The 26750-nt window shown below is 35.6% G+C and overlaps 1 protein-coding gene across 8 annotated transcripts in view; it reads left to right on the top strand.

Annotated features, from left to right (window-relative positions):
* WDR17 (WD repeat domain 17) overlaps positions 1–26750 on the top strand; it is a 56994-nt gene that overhangs the window by 6908 nt on the left and 23336 nt on the right. For 3 of the 8 annotated variants that reach the window (XM_027741583.2, XM_027741581.2, XM_039388745.1), the window contains 11 exons: positions 9208–9336; positions 10341–10524; positions 12270–12500; positions 15245–15496; positions 16248–16370; positions 16711–16898; positions 18148–18316; positions 20324–20415; positions 24868–24950; positions 25871–25957; positions 26554–26718. In XM_027741583.2, coding sequence (XP_027597384.1) covers positions 9214–9336; positions 10341–10524; positions 12270–12500; positions 15245–15496; positions 16248–16370; positions 16711–16898; positions 18148–18316; positions 20324–20415; positions 24868–24950; positions 25871–25957; positions 26554–26718 — 1697 coding nt within the window. In that variant the 5' untranslated portion in view covers positions 9208–9213. Of the gene's footprint in view, positions 1–1013; positions 3728–3747; positions 7290–9207; positions 9337–10340; positions 10525–12250; positions 12501–15244; positions 15497–16247; positions 16371–16710; positions 16899–18147; positions 18317–20323; positions 20416–24867; positions 24951–25870; positions 25958–26553; positions 26719–26750 lie in introns of those variants that run through there. The other 5 variants (XM_027741579.2, XM_027741578.2, XM_039388744.1 and 2 more) reach the window with 4 other exon arrangements.

Below are 26750 nucleotides of genomic sequence, written 5' to 3'. Positions count from 1 at the left end.
GGGATTTCTGTATTTATGCCTAGTCAATGAGCTAAAAGGGGAGTACCTAGTTCCAAAGGGAGAATTGTGAAATGTCTGCAGCACAGGCTTGATTACAGAATATCTCAAATTTGAAGGGGTCCTTAAGGATCATTGAGTCCAACTCCCTGTTCCTTGCTAAACCATATGACTAGGAGCATCATTCAGATGCTCAGTGAACTCTGAAAGGTTAGTGACGTGACAGCTTCCAGATGGAACCCAGTGACCGACCATCCTTTCAGTGAAGAACCTTTTCCTAATGTCTAATCTGAATGTCCTCTGATGTAGCATCATACCATTTTCTTTTGTCAGCTCAAAAATGAAACAATTGTTTCTGCATCAAATGAATATGATTTTTTTTATCTTCTTTCATTCTTTCTGGAATATTGTAAATAAATTTATTGGGCAATCTATTGTAAGGCTTAATACACCTTGAAGATGTCTCTTCTGGTCTGATCTATCATGGTACATTTTGTTGTCCTTACATTGAGAGCAAAGAACACTTAACTAGAGATACCAACTGGACTTTAGGTTAAATGCATACTCAGTTACTTATAAAACATTTAATAATATTAACCCTAATTACAACAATTTAAGGAATAGAATACTTTGAGATTTTTCATGTTTTTATTGTAATAAATAGTACACAAAGCTTTATTCATCCTACACATAGGTTTTATTATACCTGTATGCCATGGTTTAACCCCAGCCAGCAACCAAGTGCCATGCAGCCTCTTGCTTACTCCCCCAACAGCAAGATTTGGGAGACAATCAGGAGGGTAAAAGGGTGCAAGACTCATGGGTAAAGACAGTTTAATAGGGAAAGCAAAAGCCGTGCACACAAGTAAGCAAAACAAGGAATTCATTCACTACTTCCTGTGGGCAAGCAGGTGTTCAGACATCTCCAGGAGAGCAGGACCCCATCATGCACATTGGTGACTTGGGAAGACAATCATCACTCCGAATGTCCCTTTCTCCTTCTTCCCCCTCACATTATATACTGAGCATGATGTCATATTGTCTGGAATATCCCCTTGGTCATTTGTGGTCAGCTCTCCCTGCTGCATCTCCTCACAGCTTCCCATGCACTTCCAGTCCGTCTGCCAGCATGGCAGTATAAAAAGCAGAAAAGGCCTCACCTCTGTGTAATCTGTATTGATTATAATCTCTGTATTGTCAACCCTATGTTCAGCACAAATCTGAGACACAGCCCCATACCAGCCACTGTGAAGAAAATTAAATCTATCCCAGCCAAACCCAGCACACATATAATAGTTTTTCCAGCACTTGGAGATGAATGGTAGAATAGGCAAAAAAATATAACGAACCCATGATGCATTTGCAGCTACTAGTCTTTCATATCTTTATTTTTCATGTATAATTTAACACAAAACTTTTTAATTTATTTACAGGTAGTTGTAACAGATGTTTTAAAGCAGTTTAATTTTCCACACACTATCTTGAGAAGATTTGAATTGCATTTGTACCTTTGAGCTGAAGATATTACCAGTTTACTGAAAGAATAATACAGTATCCATTTTCATTTAGCCCATGCTTCCCTGATGATCCTGAAACTAAATGTGAATCACAGTGTTTGTCTGTCTTGAGAGACTCATTGTTTTGACAGGTTGGTATAGACACTAGGAAACTCAGTTCATATAGACGATGGAACAGCTATAGGCATAACAGAGAAACAAGTTTGTTACTGTTGAACTACTTGTAATTCTTTGATCAAGATTCTTAATGATGCAATGTGCCCTTATGAGAAGACAGATTTGCCTGAAAGCAAAGACTTTCCTAAACATGTTAGTGTTAATTTATTTGAAACCATGATTTTGGTGTGTAGCAAGCAGAAATAATGTGGATATGTTTTGTCTAGCAATTTGTAAAATTTTTATACATAGGAGTGGTACATCAGTCATATTTTTATCATTTAGTCATAGAACTTGGATATAGTTGGGGATTTTTTCAGCAGTGTGATTAGAATTGAATGAATTAATCGTATGTTTCTCATACAGTTTATCAGACCATGTAATATAATGTGCACTTCGCTTTGTTTGAGCCAAAATCTCAAAGGGCAAGTTATTTGAAAAATTTCAGCAGTACGGTGAGAAGTTCCCTCTCTGTGTTCTTGTGTCTGTATCCATTTATCTGGAAGAGTGTATAAGCACAAAAAAAATCTGATAATCTTGAAATGCTAAATGTAGTGAGTGTCTGGATTTAAATATTTATTGTTTTGTGTGTGTGGTTTGTATTTTTTGGTTTGGGTTTTTTCCCTGGGATGTCATAATTTCTGAAAAAGAGGTTGGAAACCAATAGTATTGCTGCTTTTCTTTATTCCTCTGCTGTGTATGTGGAAATGTAGCTTGCTTATACAATACCCTTAATGGAAACTACGTGTGCTGGAGTAGGACAGGTAATGACACTGAGTTGCTCTGTGGAAATGGTAAGTAATGTTCACCACTAACATCAGGTTAATAGTTGGTACTTTCAGCTGTTCTTTTTCTACTTTGCTTTGTTTATTTCTTGATTAAACAATCGACTTTGCAGTTTTTTGCATTTATTATATTACCGATTTTGGAAATCAGCTTGTTAATCCAGTACAGAAAGGCAGAGGTTGTCTGGATTCTGGGTTGCTTAAGAAACTGGGTTTTTTAGATCTTCATAATCTCTGTTGAGGATCTGATAGTTGCTGTAATCATGCAGTCAGAAAGATTTGTATGAAAATATCTCCTAAACAGCACAGCTGATGAAGTGTGCTGCTGCTGCAGTACCGAAATGTGGTATGAGCAGTACAGCTTTTATTCCTCTTTTTACCTTTTGTTTTCATTGCTATAATGCACTGTGAAATTTAATATGAAACTTGAGAGCATACCAGCAAAGGATACTGCCTGTGGAAGGAATAAATGCCATCAGATATGTGAAACTTCTGAGAGAGAAAAAAGAAAGAGATCCATTTCGATGAATTAGGTAGATTGGGCTTTTTATATTTCCCAGCCAGTGCTGGTGGCTGTAGCTGAGCCTTTCAGGCTCTACTGGCTGCAAACAATGGAGTTGCAGATCTTTTTTTCTTTCTTTTTTTCCCCCTTTTTAAAAAAATGTTAAACCGATGTTTGGCATTTGTGATAGTTTTGGCCCCTCCTACTGTGCCAATTGAAACCACTCCCTACATAACCAAAACAAATCGTTCCCCATGACTCTGAAGATAATTTACATTTCAATACAAGCTTTTATGCACTGAACATTTCATACAGACATTTCATTTGAAAAAAGAAAGTAATTTTTAGGAGACAGATAAGAATTACTCAAACAGCACCTCGTTTTCAGAGCTCAGAAACACAGCAAAATCTAGAGCTTGAAGCACTAGTCTGCTTTAATTTAAAATATGTGAATATATAATCTATTTATTGTTTTATTATTGATTTCTGTTTTCCAGTAGAAAATCCAAGACATAGAGCATTTAAATTGCTGCTAAAAGTATTTCAGATTTATGATTTTAAAGCTTATTAATGTAAATTCATATCAGAGTTCAGATCTGTTCTTTGAGTAGGTTGCTGTAGTGTTGAGTAAATTTTAGCACAGTACACATTGGACTTATATGTGTTCAGGTTCTGTATTTTTTATTTCAACTGTGCCTTCTGTCATGGCTTGGATGACTTATATTTCTCACTGGTTTGATGAAGATGACTGGTATGAAGGACAACGACGAGTAAGAATTGTTTAAATTAAAATTTTCTCTTTTACTGCTTTTATATTTTTCTTCTTTAAGCTGCTGTTTATTATATCGATAGTATCAAAAAATAATATTTCCACTGTGGTACTCGCAAGGGATTTTTAGTAGCTTTAATGAGGTCTTGAATCCTGGGTAAAGCACATCCAAAATGAGATTTTTGAAAATTAATGTTGCTAGCTGGATAAAAGGTACTGGAAGTTTGATAGCCACCTACTTGCATTTTTAGGTTGCATAATTTAATGAGTAATTCTTTAATATGCAATGAGATGGAAATCAAACATTTAATTTTATTGTATTAGAGGAATTAATATAGCATGCATGGAGTAAACTAAAGTAGTTATAAGCAGTAATTGAGTAAAACAAAAATATTTGGGAGATATTAAATATGTCTAGTTGTACCTTGGATAGCTGTACATTTTTATTAACATGTTTCTGAGGAGGGGGAGTTGTTACTATAACAACATTTGCAGGATATCTTTGACTTTTTTTTTTAATGTTTATTAACTGCATGCCTTAGGCAAGCTTAATCTGCAGCTGCTTTCATAGGTTTATGGTAGGAAGTGAATATAAGTCTCATATATTTCACTGTGTTAAGCTCCTTTATGGAACTATTATTTCTGTGATTTCTTTTTCTTGTTTCCATACAATATCATCAGCTAACAAATTGGAATGCAGGAGATGCTACTGAAACATAAGCAGCTGCTTTCATTATATTATTGTGTATTACTTGATAATGCCAGTTATATGCTTGTAAGTATAAAAACCCGGCAGATTTTAATACTGTTTCACTGTTCTCTTTTTATATATCACTCGTGATGTGAATGTTTCAGATGTGGAGTTACCTTTTAATAGCTGTCATCAGAGATTCAGGTGTGAGATGTGCCAAGAGGTAACTTTATCTGACATCAGAACTACCTTGGCAATTTGTATACAGAAAAGCAATCTTCTGGTGATTGGAGTAGTTCCGGATTGGAAGATGAGAACAAAATCTTATGGAAACTCTTAGATGCTTCATAGGGAGATCAGACATGGTTGTATATAGCTCTTTGTATTACTCACAGTATCTGCAAACTAGATTTCTGATACCATATGATTAACCAATACTCTATAGATGATGCTAGATGTGTTTTGTATTGATTAGGTGTGTAGTTTAGCATTGCTGATGATGTATTGTTAGAACTGTTAGCATTTCTGCATGCTTTGTTTTGAACCCAAGTGTTGGTCTTTAGATTATTTTGTTAAAGTTGCACAATAAAGGATATTCTAGTTAAATGTACAAGTAGTGTAATCAAGGCAGTCAAAAATACTCCTCTGTAAGGCTTGTTCTAAGTTCTGGGTTTTTAATGTTGTTTACCTTTGATTTTCTAAGCAGGGTATCTATCTTGGATTAATGTATTTGGGTTTTATTCCAAATGCTTGTTTCTGTGAAATACAATCTTGGGCTGCAATTTCAAGTTTCAAACTTCAGAGTAAGGTCCACAAGTACTTCCCTTGTGAAGCCAAGAGATCCTGTGGTTAAAGAAATTCTGGTAGTGATTTGGGTCCAAGTTTATTGTGGAGGTTTAAAATGGCTGTGAACACTAGTAGAACACTTGTTCATTTAAAATGAGCTTTTAAATCAAAGTATTCTTTTCCTAGCCATTGTCTGGATAACGGAATGCACGCATTTTGAACACTTGCTAGGTTACCATAGGCTAGGAAATGTCATCTGCAATTCTGGTTGCAAGAGTCTAGCCAAGGCTTCTGGTGTTCTTGAAGAATCTTATTGAAGTTCAAAACTTTGTCCAAGGCACCCTCTTCCTGCCTCTGGTTAATCTTCTGATTCTCTGGGAGCTGTAGATAGCCTGTGTGCCATGAATTGTATGCAAAAGTGGAAAAAACTTTCCCAGTTTTTGCAGAGAAGTGTACAAATTGTCTGTACTGCTTAAGGGCAAACTAGCAACCAATCTGGTGCTTTAGCAAGTATTAGACTACTTTGGTTAAATTCTGCTGGAGAGTATGTCAGGCTGCATTTCTGTGTCGAGCAGTACATGTGTAAACCTATATAATTATTCTACATTGTTTTACATTGTGACTGTCATTATTAATATAGTCAGACTTAGCTCATCTTTTGCCCAGAAGCAGTTTCTTGAAGTAGTGTGTATCATCTCAATCAGACTATGTAGAGACCTACACTAGTAACTGCAGTTGGGTAGATCACATCAAGAACTGAATATTCATTAGCATTTTGCAGCATTCCAAAGTAGGAAGAATTTTTTTTATTTTGTCAAAATTTTCACGGTATAAGTTTTCTATTAGCTTTTCAGCTTCATATGTACTAGAATATTTCCAGTTCTCCATTATTTCATGGGTCTGGACAAATTATGAGAATTTAATTTCTTAACATGGCTGTAATGTGCTTGGTGGAATAATTATTTATGTTTAATTATGAATATGTTATTAATGAATTAATTATGTTTATGTTATTACATGAGACTCAATGCTATTGAGGCAGGCATTGTCAGAAAGAAGTTGTTTACTGCTGTGTCTTGCAAACATGCCAAGATTTCTTGGTAGCCTTGAACAACTTCATGCTTTTAGCAAACTTAAATGATTTTGCTTCAAACTGGTCCCATTTGACATGGTAATGAATTTGAAACACTATGGTTCCTAGGTCACATTTTCATCCTCAATGGATTTTCCCTCAAAGATGGGTAAATATACCCAATATCTTAGGGAGACATCACTTTGGTATCACTAAAGATCTTTTTGATTATTACATTATCGTTGATATACTGACAAAAATATTGTTACATGAGGACAGTAGTTACAGGAGCATCAGCATGCTTTCCGCATAAGAAAAGATGCAAACTTAATGGGAAGATAGTGACAATAGAATGAACAGAAGCAGAGGACACTGGCACTTCACTGTATATAGCTGTTAAGAAACTAGGGGTTTGTATACACAGAAGCATGTTGACTAATATAAGGCTATTGTATATCCACATTTGTATGCGTGCTGTACTGCATGGGGACTCATTTGGACAGGTCATACACCACATGGACCACAATCAAAGCATATGTAAGCATCTGTTATTGGTTGTGCTTGATGGTTATAAAGTTACGGATACTTAAAACATGCAAGCACATGTATTGATAATGGAAGTGTTAAGTGATGGGTTTAAAGAGCTGCTATTATTCTACAAGTGTCATTGTAGTACAATTGGGAAATACAACAAGGAATGAAATACACTGAGTAGCTGAAGCAGAGAAGCAGGAGTTAGGTTAAAATTAAAATGGTGCCTTTTAAAGAGCTGCAGTTGCCAGGCTACTGACACTGCCGTTTTGTGTGTGGTGCGACACAATGCTCAGTCTTTTCTCCTGTATCCTGTAGTAACTGCATTATTCTGTGAACATCAAGGTTTAGTTCCTTCATCTGTCAAGTAAAGTGATTTCGTTCTACAACCAGAATAATATTTTCCATTTTTGGGAGCAGCAAGGTATTGGAATGAACATGGAAATGCTAAAGTGGTTTACAAAAAATGACACCTATGCTAAGGTAGGGATTATTAGGCATTTATCTTCAAGCTGTTAATATAAAGCCGTGCCTCTATATATAGTCCATTCAGTTGTTATTTTTCAATAATATTTATGATATACAAAATTTAAGTTTATTGTGGTTGGTTGTTTTTTTCTTTTTTTTCTATATTTAGCAACAGGAGAGGGCTTAGAGTGTTCCTGCTTCTACCAATTGAAAAGAAAGGTTTTTGTTGTCCTCCCTCTTTATTTCATCTCCTTGGAAACTGTGGGCATCATCTGATAGCTTTCCCAGTGTGGTATACATTTTTTACATGCACAGGGTTTTTTTCAGGGTATATTTAGAGTTCAGTATAATTACTTGTACATCCCTTATTTCAAAATAAAATGCTTTTTTAGAAAGTATGAAAAATGTATAAAAATGCACCATGTGTGAAATCATACCTATTTATATTCAGTTACTGCCCTTTTTTGTCTTTTTACTCAGGCTGTTCTGATGAATGCTGCTTTCTCCCTTATACTATAAGTATGCTTAACAAAAATCTATAATGTCCGAAAAGATCTGCAGGAAACTGCTTTAATGCATGATACTTACAGGAGACTAAGTTAGTATGCCATACAACTGTCATTTCTTCTAGATACTATTGTACTGAATTTCAAAGCAAATTCTTCCCTTTGTAAAATGGTATATAGCTCATTACAAGGAGCAGGAAATAATAACAAGTTTAAAACAACAAATATTAGTGAATAAAGTGTACATTCCTTTCTGTAATACAGCTCAGAGTATTTTATGCATGTAACTTCTTTATATATACCTGAATAGGAAAAATCTAGTTGAAAAATCAAATTTTAAGAACACTTATTAAGCACGAATTCTTAAATCAGTGAAAGAATGGTATTGTACAGAGCAGCATTTTTCATCTAAATTCAAAAATTTCATCTATTAACAGGATTTTTTAAATACAGATTACTGCAGAATCCTACAAGACACATGTATTGTTACTCTGAAATAAACACTTGTTGAATTGTTTTAGCACCTGTAAGATTCTTGTCTTTCAACATCATAGTCTTAGCTCTTTAACCTAAAGAAGTCATCCTACATGTAATGTTTTTCTACATAATGTCCCCCAGTCCAATAATCTATTCACAGCATAAATGTGGCCCCAAATGAGACATTCTGTTACTAAGTAGCATGTTGATATTATCATGGATCAAATGTGGGCTAGGTAGATAATTGGTCTGGCTCAGCAAGGTGTTTCTTACGTTTTTATGTTAAAAACAGTTGTCTCACTCAGAGCAAGATGGTAGTATGAAATTTGTTTTGGATGTTGAAGGCATAGTTTGCTGTACAGTAATGTTACACTAAGCTTTGCCTTTGTTTTTCCACAGCTTACTTCAACTTTTTTGTTAAAAAGTAATTATTAAGAAAATTTAGAAAGCTTCCCATAAAGGATGATGATAATATGTACTGCATAGTTGTTCTGTGCAAGTGGCTTGAAGACCTTTGTACACATGTTGCTTTAACTTAAAACAAAACTATTAGCATATGGTTTATTTTGTCTGACTGTCAGTGGGAGATGAATGGGAGAGCAGAGAGGGCATTAAACATAATAGAAAGTATTGAACCAGAATGCAGAAGAAAATGGGAATGATGAACAGTTTCAGCTAGTACACATCAAGAACTATTCAAGTTTTCATTCGCTGCTTCCCCTCCCCCGCCGCTTCTTTTTCCTTCCAAATGGATTGTTGTGAATGGTGTTCAATACCCTTTCTTCTGTAGCACTGAAGCCTCTAAACATCTACATGACTTTATTTTGAAAACATTCTTTTGTATCTCAAGCTAGTTATATTTTTAAGGTAGATATTATGGGAACAAAGAAGTATTATTCTCTTCTTTAAAATTCTGTCTTCTTGTAGTCTAATGAATTTCTGTTTTAAAGGCAAAAATGTCACAGGTTAAACAAGTGGGACTTTTAGCTGCTGGATGTCAGCCATGGAACAAGGATATATGTGCTGCTAGTGGGGACAGATTTGCCTACTGTGCTACCCTTGCTATTTATATTTATCAGGTAAGATTATCCTTGTTTATCAGAATAGTTATGTTTTTACATTGTTGTTGATCTCACTTTGAACCCTTTTAATAAATGTTTCTGCAATTCTTTTGGAAGTATGGTAGGTGCTTAGAAGATGTCTATGTAAAACTCAGTCTTCCATTCAAGATAGCCCTAAAGTTGTATATGTCAAGAGTTATTTTTAAAAGCCAGGCTCACAATCCAGCAAACACTTGAGATGAATGAAGTGCAGCAACGGAAAAATATGTTCTGAGAGAGAAATGAAGCAATTCTGTGGTTTCATTTGAAGCTGTAGTATAAAAATAGTCCTGTGCACAGTGGATCAAACTGCTTCAAAGTTGTGGATTCCAGAGTTGTGGCCCACCTTTATTTGATTTGGAACTTAAACTGCTCAGGACTGTGGTCTTCTGAAGTTTGTGGTTACTAAAAAATAGAAATGCTGTGATGTGGAATTTTCAGAATGAGAAATATGTAAGGAAATAAAGGATACATTTACTTTAACTTCAAGAGTTATACCGCTTGTAGGATTAAAATAAACAAAATTTCCTGTGTCATGTTTGGGCATGTGATTTTTTTTTTCTCTTTTTGGTTTTTAACTGTATGAAAAAATGAGTATGATTAAAAAAATGAGAAGGATTTCAAACTCATTTTCGTATTCTATCCTGTTTAACTCTTTGGAGATTACTAAATGGTTGTTACCATGCCTATAAATAAAGCATTTTAGGATTGTTTGAATAAAGTTATTAATGAAATTTAATAGTTTATAAGAGACAAGAGAATAGACTGTTAATACCAATTGAGCTAATTGGATATTTGACAACTTTTCTATCAAATATATGAGAATTTAATTTATTCAGATGTGAGGCGCTGACAATTGTTAAATCCACTATAAGTTCATCTGTAAGTCTAATACTGTTATATGAACTAATCTCCAACCCAATAGTACGTAAAGTGAGTTTACAAAAAATGTATGTCTAAAATGCCTTTTATTATTTGTTTAGTTGGATCACCGATACAATGAGTTCAAGCTCCATGCAATTATGTCTGAGCATAAGAAGACGATCACAGCCATATCCTGGTGTCCCCACAACCCTGACGTGTTTGCAAGTGCCAGTGCAGATAGTTTAGTGATTATTTGGAATGTGAATGAACAGAAAGTTGTGGCCAAGCTGGACAATACAAAAGGTATTTCAGACAAGGAGATATTTGATCCATACAGCTTTTTAATGCACGGTTATGAGAAATACTTGATACAGTGAAAACTCTAAGCAGTTGTTAGGCCAGAGGTTTAACAATTGCCCAAAACAATATTCTTGACAGATCTGTTGCAATCAATTTTAGAAAGTAATGATAGTGTGAATGAATTGCTGTGAACCATCTTGTAAGTGGTAAAGAAAGAGATTATTCTTTTTTTCTAAAGTACTTGAACAATTCAAGAATTAACTTTGTTAGTGATTTCTTATTGAGCAGGAAAAGAAATGCAGCACAGTATTTTCATCTGTATAAAAGGGTAAATAATTGCATTTTTAAACTTGTGTGTTTTCATGATAACTTTACCTAAGTGAAAGCAAATAAAATGTAGTCTTAACAGATTCAAGTATAAATTATAGTGAATTTTAAAAACAGCTTTTGTTTAAATACCCTAAAACTTGTCTACCTGAATCTTCTCTCAGGACTTGAAACTGCTGATTTGGACTTTGTGTTACAGGTCTAGGGGGTTAAACATCTGTGTCTGCAATTACCTCTCTCTACCCAGCTCTGATTTATTCCCTTTAGTCAAAACCAGGACCTGTATTTCTGTTCTTACAGTCAATTTCATCAGGTGTTCTTGACTCTTACATTTGCATTCTTGGAAAATGAGTGCAACCTAAGAACAGTCAGAATCTCAGGATCTATTAAGCCATTTTGGGACTCCCTACTCTGTTCTCTCCTGAGCATTTTGAGATACCTCTGAAAACCTTGTACATCTTGCATATCCTGCAAAAGGAAAACCCAGACTGATTTCATCTATTCTAAAAGAAATATTGTATCAGTTTATGCATTAATATAAAAGCAGATGCTTATTTTTCAATACATTGCTTGTTTAAAAATTTACTTCAGCCGATGACTACACATGAAAGAAGTGTTATTATTATTATTTTAATCTTTTTAAAAACTAATTTACTTTTAGGATAATATGTTTAAATTTCCTATTAATGCCTCTTTTACACTCTTTGACGTTGCCATGTGAAAATATGTAAATACAATTTTAAATTGTCAGCTTGAGGAGTTTTTCTTACCATCATTTATTCCTTCAGGCAGACATTTTTAAGCTATGGAGATAATGAGGGTTGGAGATGTTAAGGTCAAAATTTCTAAACTGGAATGCCTACAGTTAGGTGTAAGGCAACTGAATTAGAACTGTCACATATCCAGAAGGAAGCTATCAAGAGTTCCCTTAGATTACAGAGCTGGCTTTCCAATTTTTTCACAAATATCTGTCTCTGTTATATTTATCTCTGAATTTCATTGCAAAAATAGGCATTTTGAGGTTCTCAATATTTTACTAGCTTAGTAGCAAATAGCTTACAGTAAAACGTAGTGGTGAATGGGATTCCGAATGAATGAAAGTATTGTTTACAGGATCAGGCTTATCCTCTTTCATAAGTGTGATTCTCTTTAACAGTAATGAAGTACAGATACCATAAAATACACTCCATCAAAGCAGTATTAAAGTAATTTGGGAAATAATTTTACTTCGTGCCTATGGAAATGTGTAATTTACTTTTATAGCATGAGATGTTCATACCGTTGTCTAAATTTCAGTCTAGTAATTTTTATGTAGAACAATTATTTCTACAATTTTTCAAGAAAATTGCTGATTCTGCGTTAAGGAATACTGTACTGAATTTCATATCCTGGTTCTTATCAGGTTTACCTGTATGTTTCAGGAATTCCTTCATCACTTAGCTGGTGTTGGAATGCAGGTGATGCAGTTGCATTTGTGTCCCATAGAGGGCCGTTGTACATTTGGACTATCTCAGGACCTGACAGCGGGGTAACTGTACATAGAGAAGCACATAGTTTCTTGTCAGATATCAGTCTGTTTAGATGGCATCCAAAGAAAAAAGGAAAAGTGGTGTTTGGACATACTGATGGAAGCCTATCTATTTTTCAGCCAGGTAAAAACTGATATGGTAAAATATTTATTTTTTTATATATATATTGCTTGTTTCTGTATATGTGTGTAATTCTGCACCTCTTTAATAAATATTTTATAATGTGGGTACATACATAGTATTCCTACTCCTCCCATATCACAAAAATATGTTTTCTTAGTTATACAATGCAGAGCATTACATTTTCTTTACATCTCCTTCATTACATTCTTGTAATTAAGCCAATGACATTGAAGCCATCATAATGATTTTGAAAGGATGCAGACCAGTATTAGTTTCCTTTTAACTTGCTTTCTTTATACTACTAGAAAAAGACAAAGAATTTGTTTGGGTGAAAACATAGATGTGTTTGAGAATAGATCTTGAAAATTTTGGTGAACAGATAAATTCATTAAAATATGTTTCAAAACTAGGTAATACTGAAAAATAGATTGTAACAGAATAATAAAATAGAAGTACCATTACTATGATTACACTTTAAATGTAAATTCCTTTAATATGTGTCTTAACATTCAGATATAATTGAAAACATAGGCTTATCCAAGTTAGCTGTTTTTTTAACTGTGGGTTTCTAGTTTACAGTTTATAGTCAAAATTTGTCTGACTTTTTTAACTGGTGGCTTCTAAAAAGTAACAATACACTGAAGAAAGTGAAATCAGTAGGGTGAATATAGGCCTTCTGTTTAAAAAAAAGAAAGTGGAGGGGCAGACATGGGTGACACAAAGAATTGGTACTTTAACAGTAAAGAATAGAGAGCTAACTTTTTTGCTTTGAGATTGAAGTTCAGCCCTCATCTACCTCATGTAAAATGTGTTGTCGTTGGATCAGAACTTAGTTTGTCACCAAGCAAAATAAATTTCTGAACATCCACAAGTTCTGGTTGATCGCTTCAAAGTTCAGTGCGATTGACTCGCTGAAGGGTCTAGTATTTCTACTTTAGTGTGACTCATTGCTGCATAATTAGGAGACTACACTTTTTTTAATTATTGTTACCTACTTAGGTTTTTCTCTCATGGCTGTATTTTCTTTTTTGTTAACTCTAGACTATCCATTAATGTAGCAAAACATTTAGTGCAAAGAAAAAATATGCAACAATTAGTACCTAATTTTCAGAGGAGTACAATGCAGTCATATAGAACCAAATATTCTGTAGTACTTTACCTTTCATTTGTTCTCAAAATAAGCCCAACTTGTTTAAATGACCTGTGACTCAACTGCATGATCTATAGTGCTGATATCTTCTCTTAACGAAAATTAAAATTTAACAGTTAGGGTTTTCAGGAGGGTTCCTTTTGGATTCTTTTGTGAAACACAGGTAAAACTGAATAACTCCTAGATATTCATACTCTCTCCCAGCAGTTGATTGTGCTTTCTTGAGACTAAAGTGTTTGAACATGGCTGGCTTTGATCATTCAAAGACTTTTTGCTTTTAGTTCTTGTATAGCTAACTGAAAAATGACAGTTCTGCTTTGTCGTCAGTTCTTGTTTTTCATTTCAGTGTTGTTTTCAGTCAACCAAACAGTTGAACTGAAGTGTAAGGAGAGAATATTGTTTAAAAAAGTGAGAATCCTAAAATTTTTGGCAAATTAAAGCAGTTATCTGATCATATTTCTGATATTATTCCCAAGGCTTCAGAAAACCAAAGAAAAAAAATGGAACAGAGAAATTGGTTTGTGGTGTTAGTTGTTGTGCAATCTTAAATTATTTTTCTCATTTCTGGTAACTGATTTTATAAAGTTACCTGATACAGAATGTGCACCAACAACATTTTCCCTAGAAAATCATGGTGAGAGCTGTTTTAGTATTCAGAATGTTCCCTAGTGAACAAAAGCTTTTCAGCTTTTATTTAGCCTGTATCAGAATAGGCTTTGTTCTACATCAATTATTAAGGAATATCGGTAGGTCCTGACAGTTATCATAATATGAAAAATTAATTGTAGTCTCCAGTACCAAAATTGAAAATTAGATAGAAGCTGAATAATGGAAGATGTCAATCCCTTATTTATAGAAAAGGGGTACAAAATTAGTTTGGTTTTTTTTTTTAGTACAAGATCACAACTTCAAAAATAGAGCTCAATTTCATTTGGACTGGACACGGGACTAAGATCCATCTCTTTGTAAAAATAAAAAGTGGGAAATAAATTTGTTTAAAAAGTATGGTTCTTGGTAGTATGGATCATCAAGTGAAATATGTCTTCTTTTTTGCAGGTGTCAAATTGAGTACTTAATGGCCTGTTTTGGCTACAGAATCTATAAATGCTTCATAATTGCACACATAGTTTTGTGGAAGAAAAAATCTAAAGGCAGTTGTTTATAAAAACTTTTTTGACTGCCACAGTTTTGTTCTAGTTCATACTACCTTTATTTTGCCTGTATTTGCTGTGGTGTGCAGATTTACTTACACTCAAATGACTGTATTTCAGGCTGTGCTGTAGGCCTTTACTCCTGGAAATTGTTAGAACAATGTATATAATTTACCATACTTTCTTATAAAATTATGTTAATAAGCCTGACAGCTGTTTCTGTTTTCTGCTTTATTAAAAATAAAGTTGGATCGAATGGAACCAGAACTGCTTTAAGTCAAATACTGCAAAGCCAGCTTCTTTAATTTTGCTGGTACAGCCGGTAGAGCAAGATAGTGAAAATTTCAGGGAGAGATAAAGAATTATGTTTGTGAACCTTGTAACTATTGAAAGGATATACTTAATTTCATTTTTAAATAATCTGTTTTCTTGTGCACTTAAAGGTTCTAAAAATCAGAAACATGTCTTAAGACCAGAGTCTCTTGAAGGAACGGATGAAGAGGATCCAGTTACAGCACTGGAGTGGGACCCTTTGTCAACTGACTACCTTCTTGTTGCTAATTTACATAATGGTATTCGACTAGTTGATTCTGAATCTCTGTCCTGTATCACAACTTTTAGTTTTCCCAGTGCAGCAGCATCTGTTCAGTGTTTAGCCTGGGTTTCCAGTGCACCTGGAATGTTTATAACTGGAGGTAAGACTTTTATTTCCTGACTTATACAAAGGTAATAAATACAGGACTGAATCTTCAAAATTGATACTCCAAGTGTGATTTTTTTTTTTCTTAACATTTCTACAAATGAAAGCATACAAGACACCAATATAAAACTAGAAAATAATAGAAAACTACACTGAGCAGTTTTTACTTGTTTTAAATTTGTTGGGTACATAAGCAAGTGACTTTCTGCTTTTTTTAATACTAAATAATACTTTTCTCATGCACACTTTTGCAACAAATATATGAGTTACTTTGAGAATACGAATAAAAATGTGTTATACTAATGGATGTCACTTAGAAGATTTATAAATTAAGAAAAAAGAAAAGAATCTATTTGTTTTCTACACCATAGACCTTACTGCTCAAGTTGAACTAATGAATAAGGAAACTGAAACAGTGAGAATATTTTATGAAAAAGGTTCCATAGAATTTATCTATGTTTAAATAGCTAATATTAATAATTATTGTTGTTAATGTGATATTACCACAGAAGTAAATGGAAGATAAATAGAATATTACCATGGAGGTTCCACTAGATGGTCTCCACAGGTCCCTTTCAACCCTAATTATTCTGTGATTCTATAGAGATGACAGTGTCTGCTTATAAAATTCTTCTTAGGATTTGAAGTTTAATTCATTGTTGCATTTTTGCATAAATCAATCCTTAAACCACATATCTCTGTGTTCTGTTTTGGTTTTTTGTTTTTGTTTTTTTTTTAAACTTCAGATTCTCAGGTTGGTGTGTTACGTGTTTGGAATGTTTCACGTACAACACCTATAGATAATTTTAAATTGAAGCAAACGGGTTTCCATGGTTTGCATGTGCTAAGTTCTCCTCCAAAGAAAAAGTGTAAGTGTAATTTTGATTGTTATTCATTGTAATGGCTGCCAGTTAAGAAAATCTTGTTTACGAGTCTTGTTATGTCCAAGTCAGTCCTTAAGTTTGGACAGCTCTGTAGTTCTTAATTAAACCAAGTACCCTCTGCTGCTGGTGGACTAGACAAATGCATAAAGGATCAAGCACTTTATAGGATCCTTCTTTAGCAGGCCAGGCTTCATACAGGAATTCTCCATTTCTTTATTTTTAAATCTCATTGGAATACAAAGCATTTTACTCTTTATAATTGTTACTTATTATTGAAATAAGAAATAATCTTCTCTATTTCTGTCTTTTGCTTTATTTTGTTAAGCACGTTCATCACAGTATCCTACTAAAAATCATCATACATCTTCAACAAGTGAGGCTGTTCCTCCTCCAACTTTAACCCAAAACCAAGCATTTTCTCTTCCTCCTGGTCACACCGTCTGTTGTTTTATGGATGGTGGAGTGGGGCTTTACGACATGGGAGCCAAAAAGTGGGATTTCCTTAGAGATTTGGTATGGTTCATCTGTCTTTGAAATGAGAGTTTATTTGGCTTACACACTTTCTTCTAACAGGAAAAAAAATGGGGAATGAAGTCTTCACAGCAGTTTCTATCAAAAAGACTCTAAATTTCTAGGAAACAAATGACAGTTCTGAAGTTGAAAATAATTCTTTATTGCAAAGGACTGAATCCTGTTGGCAGTATTCTGGCAGTTTGTTTTCATCCAGAAATAAAGATTTAAGGACTTGTGGGGGTTTATGTGGTTTGGTTTTTTTTTTTAACTAAAATTTTAATTTGATGGCCTTCTCAGAAGGGCTGGAGGGTTTTCTATAATTCAGAAAAAGGATTCTAGTCAAATCAGAGGGATATATGGTGAGTTCACTCAGTTTAAAATTACAAAGACTGAATTATGAAATTTTTGTTGAAGCTGAAATTCAGAATTGGGTTTATCCCATATTAGATGAGCCTCTTCTTCACAGGGCGCTTGGTTATTCTTAAGGATTTGTCTCTTTTCCTCTTTACAAGTTCCCTTTTCATTTGGAAAAAAAACCAACAATTTTCAGCTGTAATCCTGTATGTGTTTGAATAGAGGCTGTTGGCTGCTGTTATTTTTCCATTTTTAATGGGTTTGGTCCTGTAAAGCAACTGAGGCTTAAAAAAAATTCTTGCATATTAACCATGTTTCATATATTTGCCGACTTAAATTCTACAAGTGCATGTCTTAGAAAACAAGCAACTGACTTGTGGAGTTTCTAATGGATTGAATTTTAAACTACAATAGACCATAGACTGTATCTAGAAAGACAGAAAATTCAGTACTAGACAACTTGTAGAACATGTTTAACATTCAGAGCTTTATTTTGCAGTCACATAGTTTATAACAAAAGGGCAACATTAATTCTGTTTTAAAAAATTAACTATTTTTTCTTTTTTTGCTTTTTTTTTTTTTTTTTTTTTTCTGTTTTTTAGCAACTCAGTTCCAACAGAAATTGTTAACAAATTTCTGGCATTGTGTGCCCTGTTGTTTCAGGAAATAATTTTTCTGTCTTTAATAATGATCTCTGAAAGAGAGTACTGTTATAGTCTAAGCTATTTTATGACTTTTAATTTTGACTGATAAGCCATAATATGCAGGTTTTTTGGAACTCTTAATTGACCTGACAGGTCAATTAAATACAGTGTATTTTAGAGTTTGATCTAGAGTTGGTCTTATTAAAAAATCAAATGTAATAAAAATGGATTAAATATTTGTTTCATTTAAGGGACATGTTGAGACCATCTTTGATTGCAAATTCAAACCTGATAACCCTGATCTTCTTGCTACAGCTTCATTTGATGGCACAATAAAAGTTTGGGACATTAATACTTTATCAGCGGTTTATACATCTCCTGGTAATGAGGGGGTTATTTATTCCATTTCTTGGGCTCCAGGTAAGAATATTTTGCTTTATGTCTGAATGGTCTTTGAATTAGCATTGACTGTAGAATTTGTCATATAAAAGTATTCGTTGTAGATGGAAGGGTATCTTATAAGGTTTAAACAAAACTAAATTATATATGAAACCAGTAGAATTCAATGCTTCAGACCTTTCTGAGGCTTTATCTTATGAGTAATGATCCCAGTATTTCTCAGTCAGAAAGAAGGAAGGAAAATCTCTAGAGCCTTTCTAACATTGCATTACACAAACATCGAAAAGACTTTCTTTGCATGGGAAGCAGCTACTTAAAGTTCATATTATATTTTGTGCTAAAAAGTGGAACATACGTATTTAGTTCTTTCTCTTCCTTCTTTGTGTAGGATTCTAATCATTGAAGAGCTCTGCTTTTACCTAATTAGAATAGGAAGTGCCTTTTCTGCAAGGCATCTACTTTTTCTTAGAGAAATCACTGATGTCAGTGGGAAATTTTCTTTTCAAAACTGTGCTGCAACACTCTTCAGTGTGCCTGGGAATATACTACTAATAGTTACTAATGTCAATAGTTAATGATAGGTTGATTTTCTTGTGTTCTATTTCACTGGACAGGAGATGTGCTTTTTGAAAAATCTAAGTAATTCATCTCACTGCTGTTCTCTCCTGGGCTTTTAAACTCTAAGAAATAATACCTGACAGGAAAAGAAATATTGTGATGGGAAGCTTAATGTAGTCTACATATGTGAAATGAATTTGCACTTTTTTCATTTCAGAGAGCGTCTTACAGATAATTTGTCTTGCTATATGTAAATTATGGCAGTATGAAATATGGTGGTTTTGTTTGATTATTTTGTTTTGAAGTTTAAATTCAGTTTGTAGTAGTATCTCAAACTGAGGGAATAGTTTGTTCACTGAAGGAGGCTGGTTTTCTTAAAACCCAAAAAACAAAACAAAAAAACAAAAAAACAAAAACAAAAAAAACAAACAAACAAAAAAATTAAAAAAACCCACAAAGCTAATTGGAAGCATGTGCTTTGACTCCATTCCTTACCATCCTGTCCAAAAGCTCATGTCCGTCCTGGCCAGACCTTTTGCCGCTTCTTTCACATCCCTTACTCTTAGACATTTCCTCTCTCCCTTGTACTTTATCCCTAATATATAATCCAGTACATATCACCATTTGTATTTGGTCTCAGAAGGTCTTTGGAAAAAGTGATTACTCTTTTTTCTTTTTTTTCCCCCCTTTTCTCATCCTCCTGCCTGAATCTTTTCCCATTTTATATATTTACCATGCTATACTCCTGCATAGATTGTCTTTTCTGCCTCCGAAGCTTGGAATAAAATAACAGTCAAAACTTTCCTATAAATGTACCATTTATGAGAAGTATAGTTATATTGGGATAGAGAGTCACTGTGGTGAGGAGAATTTGATGGCTTTTAGATTAGGCCTGAATTCAGTTTTCACGTTCTCGCTGTGGAGTTATGTATTCAGATTTTCCACCCTGTAGAGTGTAGTTACAGATTCAGGTACATCCTTAGGGGGTCGCATGCTGCAGTGGTGCAAGATTAAGGAAACAAACTATTGTTAGATGTTCTGTCACATTTTTATGATTTATCTTAGTACATAGGGAAGTACATCTTCTTTTAAAGGAAAGTGTTCTAGTTGCTCCAACTTTAAGGTTGAAACATTGAGATTGTATCTCTTTTCTAGTGTGAGTCATATGCATCATGGTCACTATGTTTTTAAGGGCAAGACTTCCATCAGGCATTGAGAATACTTTTTACAGCAATACAACTTCTCTTTTGCCTTTCCTCAAAACAGGAATGTAAAAAACAGGTCAGGCTTTTTCTGAAATTGATTTTTGTGACTTAGTAGCAAATGCTGGCCTTAAACTATGGAGAATTCATGTTTATGTGCCATTGATGTCTCCTGTTGATATTTCATTTCTTCAATTTAAAGTATAAACACAAACAATATTGCGATCTTATAATTATCGTGACACTTTACAAATATCTCTCTTTAAAGGAGATCTGAACTGCATAGCAGGGGCAACATCCAGAAATGGTGCCTTCATCTGGGATGTTCGAAAAGGCAAAATGATAACCAGATTCAGTGAGGTAAGATGAGATTATTCTTTTTGTCTATATAAAATGTAAATTAGTCATTTCCTCTAGTGTCAAAAATAGATGGGTCAAAGTTCATATGTTTTTTAAAGGTGCTAGAATATAAAAATCTATAGAATTACGTGGGTGCCAGTTTACCTGTGTGGCAGAAGTATTTTATTTCCTCAGACTGGATTTGTGACATGAGAATGATGAAGCACCACATGGTCTCCATTATATTAATATTGGTCCTGTAGGGACACACAGCAAAAGCAATGCTGATTCCTTCTTAAATGTGTCAATGTATATGGACATATAGACTTGGCATCAAAATGCAAATTGTGTTCTGTATTTTTAAACATAAGGCTTTCAGTCACTGAAGTCTAGATCAATAAAGCTCCATTTTGCAGCACACTAAACAGTATGCCTCATTTAGAATCTTGCCTTGTATTACCTGAAATCTATCCAGGCATTTTTAAGTCCTGAAACAGTAGCGTAATTTTTATTGGCATAAAGGAGCTGTTGTAATACTATGTTGTAGTATTCTACTCTATTTTGTGTATTGTTAGTATATAGCTGTAATCTTCAGATTATGCAGACATAATTAACTGTGGTGTCTGCATCAGTGTACAAGGGATGCTCTTTAAGAAGAGAGGTGTGGGGAGAGGCATGAGCAGAAAACAAATACATTCAGGAGTTCTGGGATTCTAACACTGGTCTTTGCATTTGTGCTACTAAGCATCTTCTATGTAGTGCTCATCCTGATACACATACCATTTAAGTTTTCACATACCACAATTTTTCATGCCCACTCACTTCATTATTCCAATAAGTAACTAACCTTATTCAGAATCATAGAATGAGTAAGGTTGGAAAAGGACCACAGCGTGTGTCATCTGGTCCAACCTCTCTGCTCAAGTAGGGCTGTCCTGGAGCACATTGCAGAGGTTATGTCCAGATGGTTCTTAAATATGTCCAGTGAGGGAGACTCCACAACCTCTCTGGGCAGTCTGTTCCAGTGCTTGGTCACCCACACAGGAAAGTTTTTCCTCGTATTCAGGTGGAACTTCCTGTTCAGCAGTTTCTGCCTGTTGCCTTTTGTCCTATTGCTTAACACCACTTAGAAGAGCCTGGCTTCATCCTCTTGACACCCTCACTTCAGATATTTGTATACATTGATGCAGTTCTCTCTCAGTCATGTCTTCTCAAGGCTGAACAGGCCCAGATCTCTCAGCCTTTCCTCCATAAGAGAGATGCTCTGGTCCCTTAATCATCTTTGTTGCCCTCCCCTAGACCTGCTCCAGGTGCTCCATGACTCTCTTGTACTGAGAAGCTCAGAACTTGACACAGCACTCCAGATATGGCCTCACTAGGGCTGACTAGAGGGGTAGGATCACCTTCTTCAACCTGCTGGCAATGCTCTTCCTGATGCACCCCATACCACTGGCCTTCCTGACCACAAGGGCATATTCCTGGCTCATGGACAACTTGTTATCCACCAGGACCCCCAGGTCTTTCTCTACAGAGCTGCTTTCCAGCACATCAGCCCCCAGCCAATACTGGTGCACGGAGTTATTCTTCCCCAGGTGCAGGACCCTGCTTTGCCCATGTTGAACTTTAGTAGGTTCTTCTCTGCCAATCTCTCCAGCCTATTGAGGTCCCTCTGAAGGGATATACCACACCCTGGGGTATTGGCCACTCCTCCCAGCTTTGCAGCATCAGTGAACTTGCTGAAGAGGTATCAGCCCCTTCATCCAAGTCATTGATGAATAAGTTAAACAGTACTGGGCCCAGTATTGAAACTTGGGGGACACCACTAGTGGCAGGCCTACAAGTAGACCCTGTGCCACTAATTACAACCCTCTGAGATCTGCAGTTTAGCCAGTTCTCAACCCACCTCACTGTCCACTCATCCAGTCCACACTTACTGAATTTGCCTCTGAGAATGTTGTGAGAGACAGTGTCGAAAGCCTTGCTGAAGTTGAGGTAGACAATATGCACTGCTGTCCCTGCATCCATCCAGGCAGTTGTTTCATTGTAGAAGGCAATCAGGTGGTTCAAGCATGATTTCCCTTCAATGAATCCATGCTGACTTCTCCTGATCACTTTCTTGTCAGCCATGTGGATAGAGGTGGCCCACAGAATGAGGTGCTCCATCACCTTTCCAGGGATTGAGGTCAGGCTAATTAGCTGATAGTTCCCTGGATCCTCCTTCTTTTCCTTTTTGAAGACCGAGGTGACATTTACTTTCTTCCAGTCCTCTGCCAGCACCTCTCCTGATAGCCAGCTTTTCAAAGATGATCATGAGTGGCCTCACTGTGGTGTCCACCAGCTCTCTCAGGACTTGCAGTTGCATCCTGTCAGGGTACTTGGACTCGTGTATGTCAAGTTAGTCTAGGTTCTCTAACCCAATTCTACTTGACCAAGGGAAGGCCTTTCTTGCAACGTTCTTTTGTGCTGGTCCCTTGGGTCAGAGATTCCCAAGGGCTGGTCTTGTCAGTGAAGGCCAGTGCAAACAAGGTATTCAATATCTCTGCCTTCTCTGTGTCCTCTGTTACCAGTTTCTCCCTCCATTTAGTAATGGGCCTACATTATTATCCTTTGATTTCCTTTTGTTATTGATTGTTATTTAAAGAAGCCCTTGTTGTTTTCCTTGACATCCTTGGTCATATTCAGTTCCAGATGGCTCTTGGCCTTCCTTATGTCATTTCTACTTACTTATTCATTCCAAGTGACCTGACCCTGCTTCCATCTCCCGTGTATTTCCTGCTTATGCTTGAGTAATTCTTTGTTCATCCACGCAGGTCTCTTGCCCCCTTTACCCCATTTCTTGCTCATTGGAATGCATCATTCTTGAGCCTAGAGGAAGTGATCCTTGAATATCAACCAGATCTCTTGGACCCCTCTTTTCTGCAGGGCCTGTTCCCATGGGATTTTTCGAAGAAAATCCCTGAATAGGCAATAGTTAGCTCTTATGAAGTCCATGGCTGTATCTTACTTGCTGCCCTGTTTCTTCCTTGTCTGATAGTGAACTCCGCAATCTTGTGGTCACTATAGCCAAGGCTGCCCCCAACCTTCACATGCCCTTCAAGGCCTTCCCTGTTTCTTAGTATTAGCACACCATTCTTTGTGGGATCCTCCACTACTTGTGACAGGAAGTTGCCGTCAACACTTCAGGAACCTCCTGGACTGTTTGTGCTTTGCTATGTTGCTTCTTCAGCAGATGTTGGGTTAGTAGAAGTCCCCCACGAGAACCAGGGTCCGTGACTTTGCTGCTTCTAGCTGCCTGTAGAAGGCTTTATCTGCTTCCTCCTCCTGATCAGATGGCCTGTAGCAAGACCCCACAACAGTGTCACCCTTACTAGTCTCTCTTTCATTCTAATCCATAAGCTCTCGACTTGCGCATCATCCACCCCAAGACAGAGCTTGATACATTCTGAGTGTTGTCTCACACGGGGCAATTCCACCACTGTGCATTCCTGGTCTGTCTTTCCAAAACATTGTGTAGCCCTTCATGACAACATTCCAGTCATGCAAGCTATCCCCTATGTCTCCATAATTTCAGTGAGGTCAGAGGGCTGTGACTGCTCACAGATCTCTAGTTCAGCCTGTTAGTTCCCCGTACTTTGTGTGGTGGTGTACAGGCACTTTACAGAGTATTTGATTGTGTCAGTATCCCTGTGGGGGTGCAAAGGGACATCCCATAGTCCTGTCTAGTGATTATGTCTTTGGCTGCTTGTGCTAGCTCCAGGTATTCTCTCTTGGGCCTCCTTATACTAGGTGGTTGCTGTTGTTCTCCCCTTCCCTACACCTTCTCTTTGGCAAGCCTGTCCCTGTCCTCTTTCCAATCTAGTTTAAAGCTCTCTCAATGAGCCCCGCTAACTCCCGAGCTAAGATCTGTTTTCCTCTTTGAGACAGGTGGACCCCATTTGTTGCCAGGAGGCTTGGTGTTGTATAAACTGACCCATGATCAAAAACCCCAAAATTCTGCTGGTAACACAAGTCTCAAAGCCGGATGTTCATCTGGCATGATTTTCCTCTTTCTTTTCCCATCACTCCCTGCAAGGGGCAGGCAGGACAAAGAGAACACAACTTGTGCTTCAAAGCCCTTGTGCAGTTGTCCAAAGGCCCAGAGGTCCCTCTTGATTGCTCATAGCGTTCTTTATTTAAGCTTCAGGTTTATAGAGTTATGGATTGCTTATTCTTCAGCTTGACCCAGTTTTGCCTCTTGGATCCTGGCAAGTATAGCAGTTTTACTGTCCATCTCCGTAGTCCTAATTTTTTGGACTTGAGTTTTCAAATATCCCAGATGTATTGGGTACTCACTATAGTGTGGTTTTGTACAGTATACTTTACTAGGAGAAAAGGGCTGAAGCCCATAGTAGAATAAAATAAAATAAGAGTCAATAGATGAGAGAAAAAGGGGTGAATTATTTCTTATTGATAGGTATTTTGCATTTTTTGAAGCATGGAAAGAATGGAATCTTCTGCATTGCCTGGAGTCATAAAGATTCCAAAAGAATAGCAACCTGCAGCAGTGATGGATTTTGGTGAGTGTTATTGGAAGAAAAAAAAATTGCTAAATGCACTTCTCAAGTCTGTACATTTTGACAGTACTGTCAGTGATTAATGTTAAAACTTTTGTTACTGGACAAAACTAGAATTATATTAGTGTTCTGTACTTAGGGTATGTCTTTCATGATTTTAAGAAGAAGATAAAGGAAACTTTTTCAAAAGGAATAGTGTTTAAGGCACTCTGATAATGAAACTGAATTTTTATTTTATTTAGCCAAGAATATCCTATAATTCTTGTCTGTAGGGGACACTTTCCAAAAGCTATCCAACTGTATTTGTTTTAATTTTTAAAATTTTAAAGTTTGTTCTTTCAAGGACTAGAAAGCACTAGTTTAGAACAAAGTAATTACAATTGTACTATTACGGGAGTATAATACCTTATTTCTAAAAATGTGTGAATATCCATTGAGCCCAATTTTGCATATATTATGTTTTAGTACATTTTAAAAATCCTTCTTCATTAGTTTCCTCTGCTACCTGTGTCATTCCAGCTCAAACATAATGGGCATAAATTTTAGAAAACAATCAACTTTTTCTTTCTTTTTTTTTTTTTTTTTTTCTTTTTTAGTTCCTTAAGAGATCTATTTGTACCTTAAAACCATAACTACAACTTTGATTTTGGGCTATGAGGATCTTTTCAAGAAGGAGGTACTACAGTGGATATCTTTATAGGCCTTCTGAAGGAACATGGACACTGAAGTCTAGTTAGATGTTTTCTTGGAAAATGCATAGTTAGCCTTGTAGTTGAGGGGCTGATATTGTTTATGGCTATTTCTCATATTCTTTCTGTATATCTTTTTACTACCTGGCTTATTCGCACAGAATAAACCTTAATTTTGGATAACCTCCTCAGAATGTTTTTTTCCTTATTATTTTGCATTATAATTGGTTTCAGTATTATTCGAACCATTGATGGCAATGTTCTTCACAAGTATAAACATCCAGCTGCAGTGTTCGGCTGTGATTGGAGTCAAAACAACAAGTAAGTAAAAAATAACCCAAAGAATTGACAATATTTACTATTTAAATTGATTGCCAGTAAAGAAACACAAGCTTATTAGAATGTGATTTTCACTGTGGTAGTAAACCACTAAAATTATCTGTTCCACAGTAGGATATGCCTGTAGCAGCTCTATATTCCCAGTAGTGTATCTCATTGACCACCATGAACTTCCTTAATTTTCAAAGGAAGATCTTTTCATATTGATGAGAGAAAAAAAATTCTCTAGCTGAATATATAGTGGGGGGAAAAAAGCAGACATTCAATACCAGGAAAAAGGGGTTTATATTGGCTTCCTTGTAATGACTGCTAAGCTGAAAATGTAGTAGGCAACTAAATGCACTATGGTATATATTAATTTTGCAGATAATTCCTAATAATGACATAAGAACTTTCTGTCTGATTTAGTATATTTAATTGGATTATCAATAGTTACTTTGTCTCTTGAAGAGACAAAGAAGAAGCAAAAATATGCTGTTTTTTGAAGTAAATTGCAAATTACACATCATATTTATTTTTAAATTAAAAAAGCATTGATCATCTCTCTGACTAAAGATTTTGCTGTTTATATTTTGCAGAGATATGATAGCTACTGGTTGTGAGGATAAAAATGTTCGCGTTTACTACTTGGCAACCAGCTCTGATCAGCCACTGAAAGTTTTCACAGGGCATACTGCAAAGGTGTTTCATGTACGGTGGTCTCCTCTGAGAGAAGGAATCCTCTGCAGTGGCTCTGATGATGGGTGTGTATTTCTGAACTATTGGAAAACTTAAA

Source organism: Pipra filicauda, unplaced genomic scaffold (assembly GCF_003945595.2).
Source record: "Pipra filicauda isolate LSUMZ 115617 unplaced genomic scaffold, ASM394559v2 scaffold67_size6003252_pilon, whole genome shotgun sequence".
NCBI classification, from domain to species: Eukaryota; Metazoa; Chordata; class Aves; order Passeriformes; family Pipridae; genus Pipra; species Pipra filicauda.
Note: the sequence above shows the minus strand (reverse complement) of the source record. Positions and strands in the feature narration are given on the sequence as shown.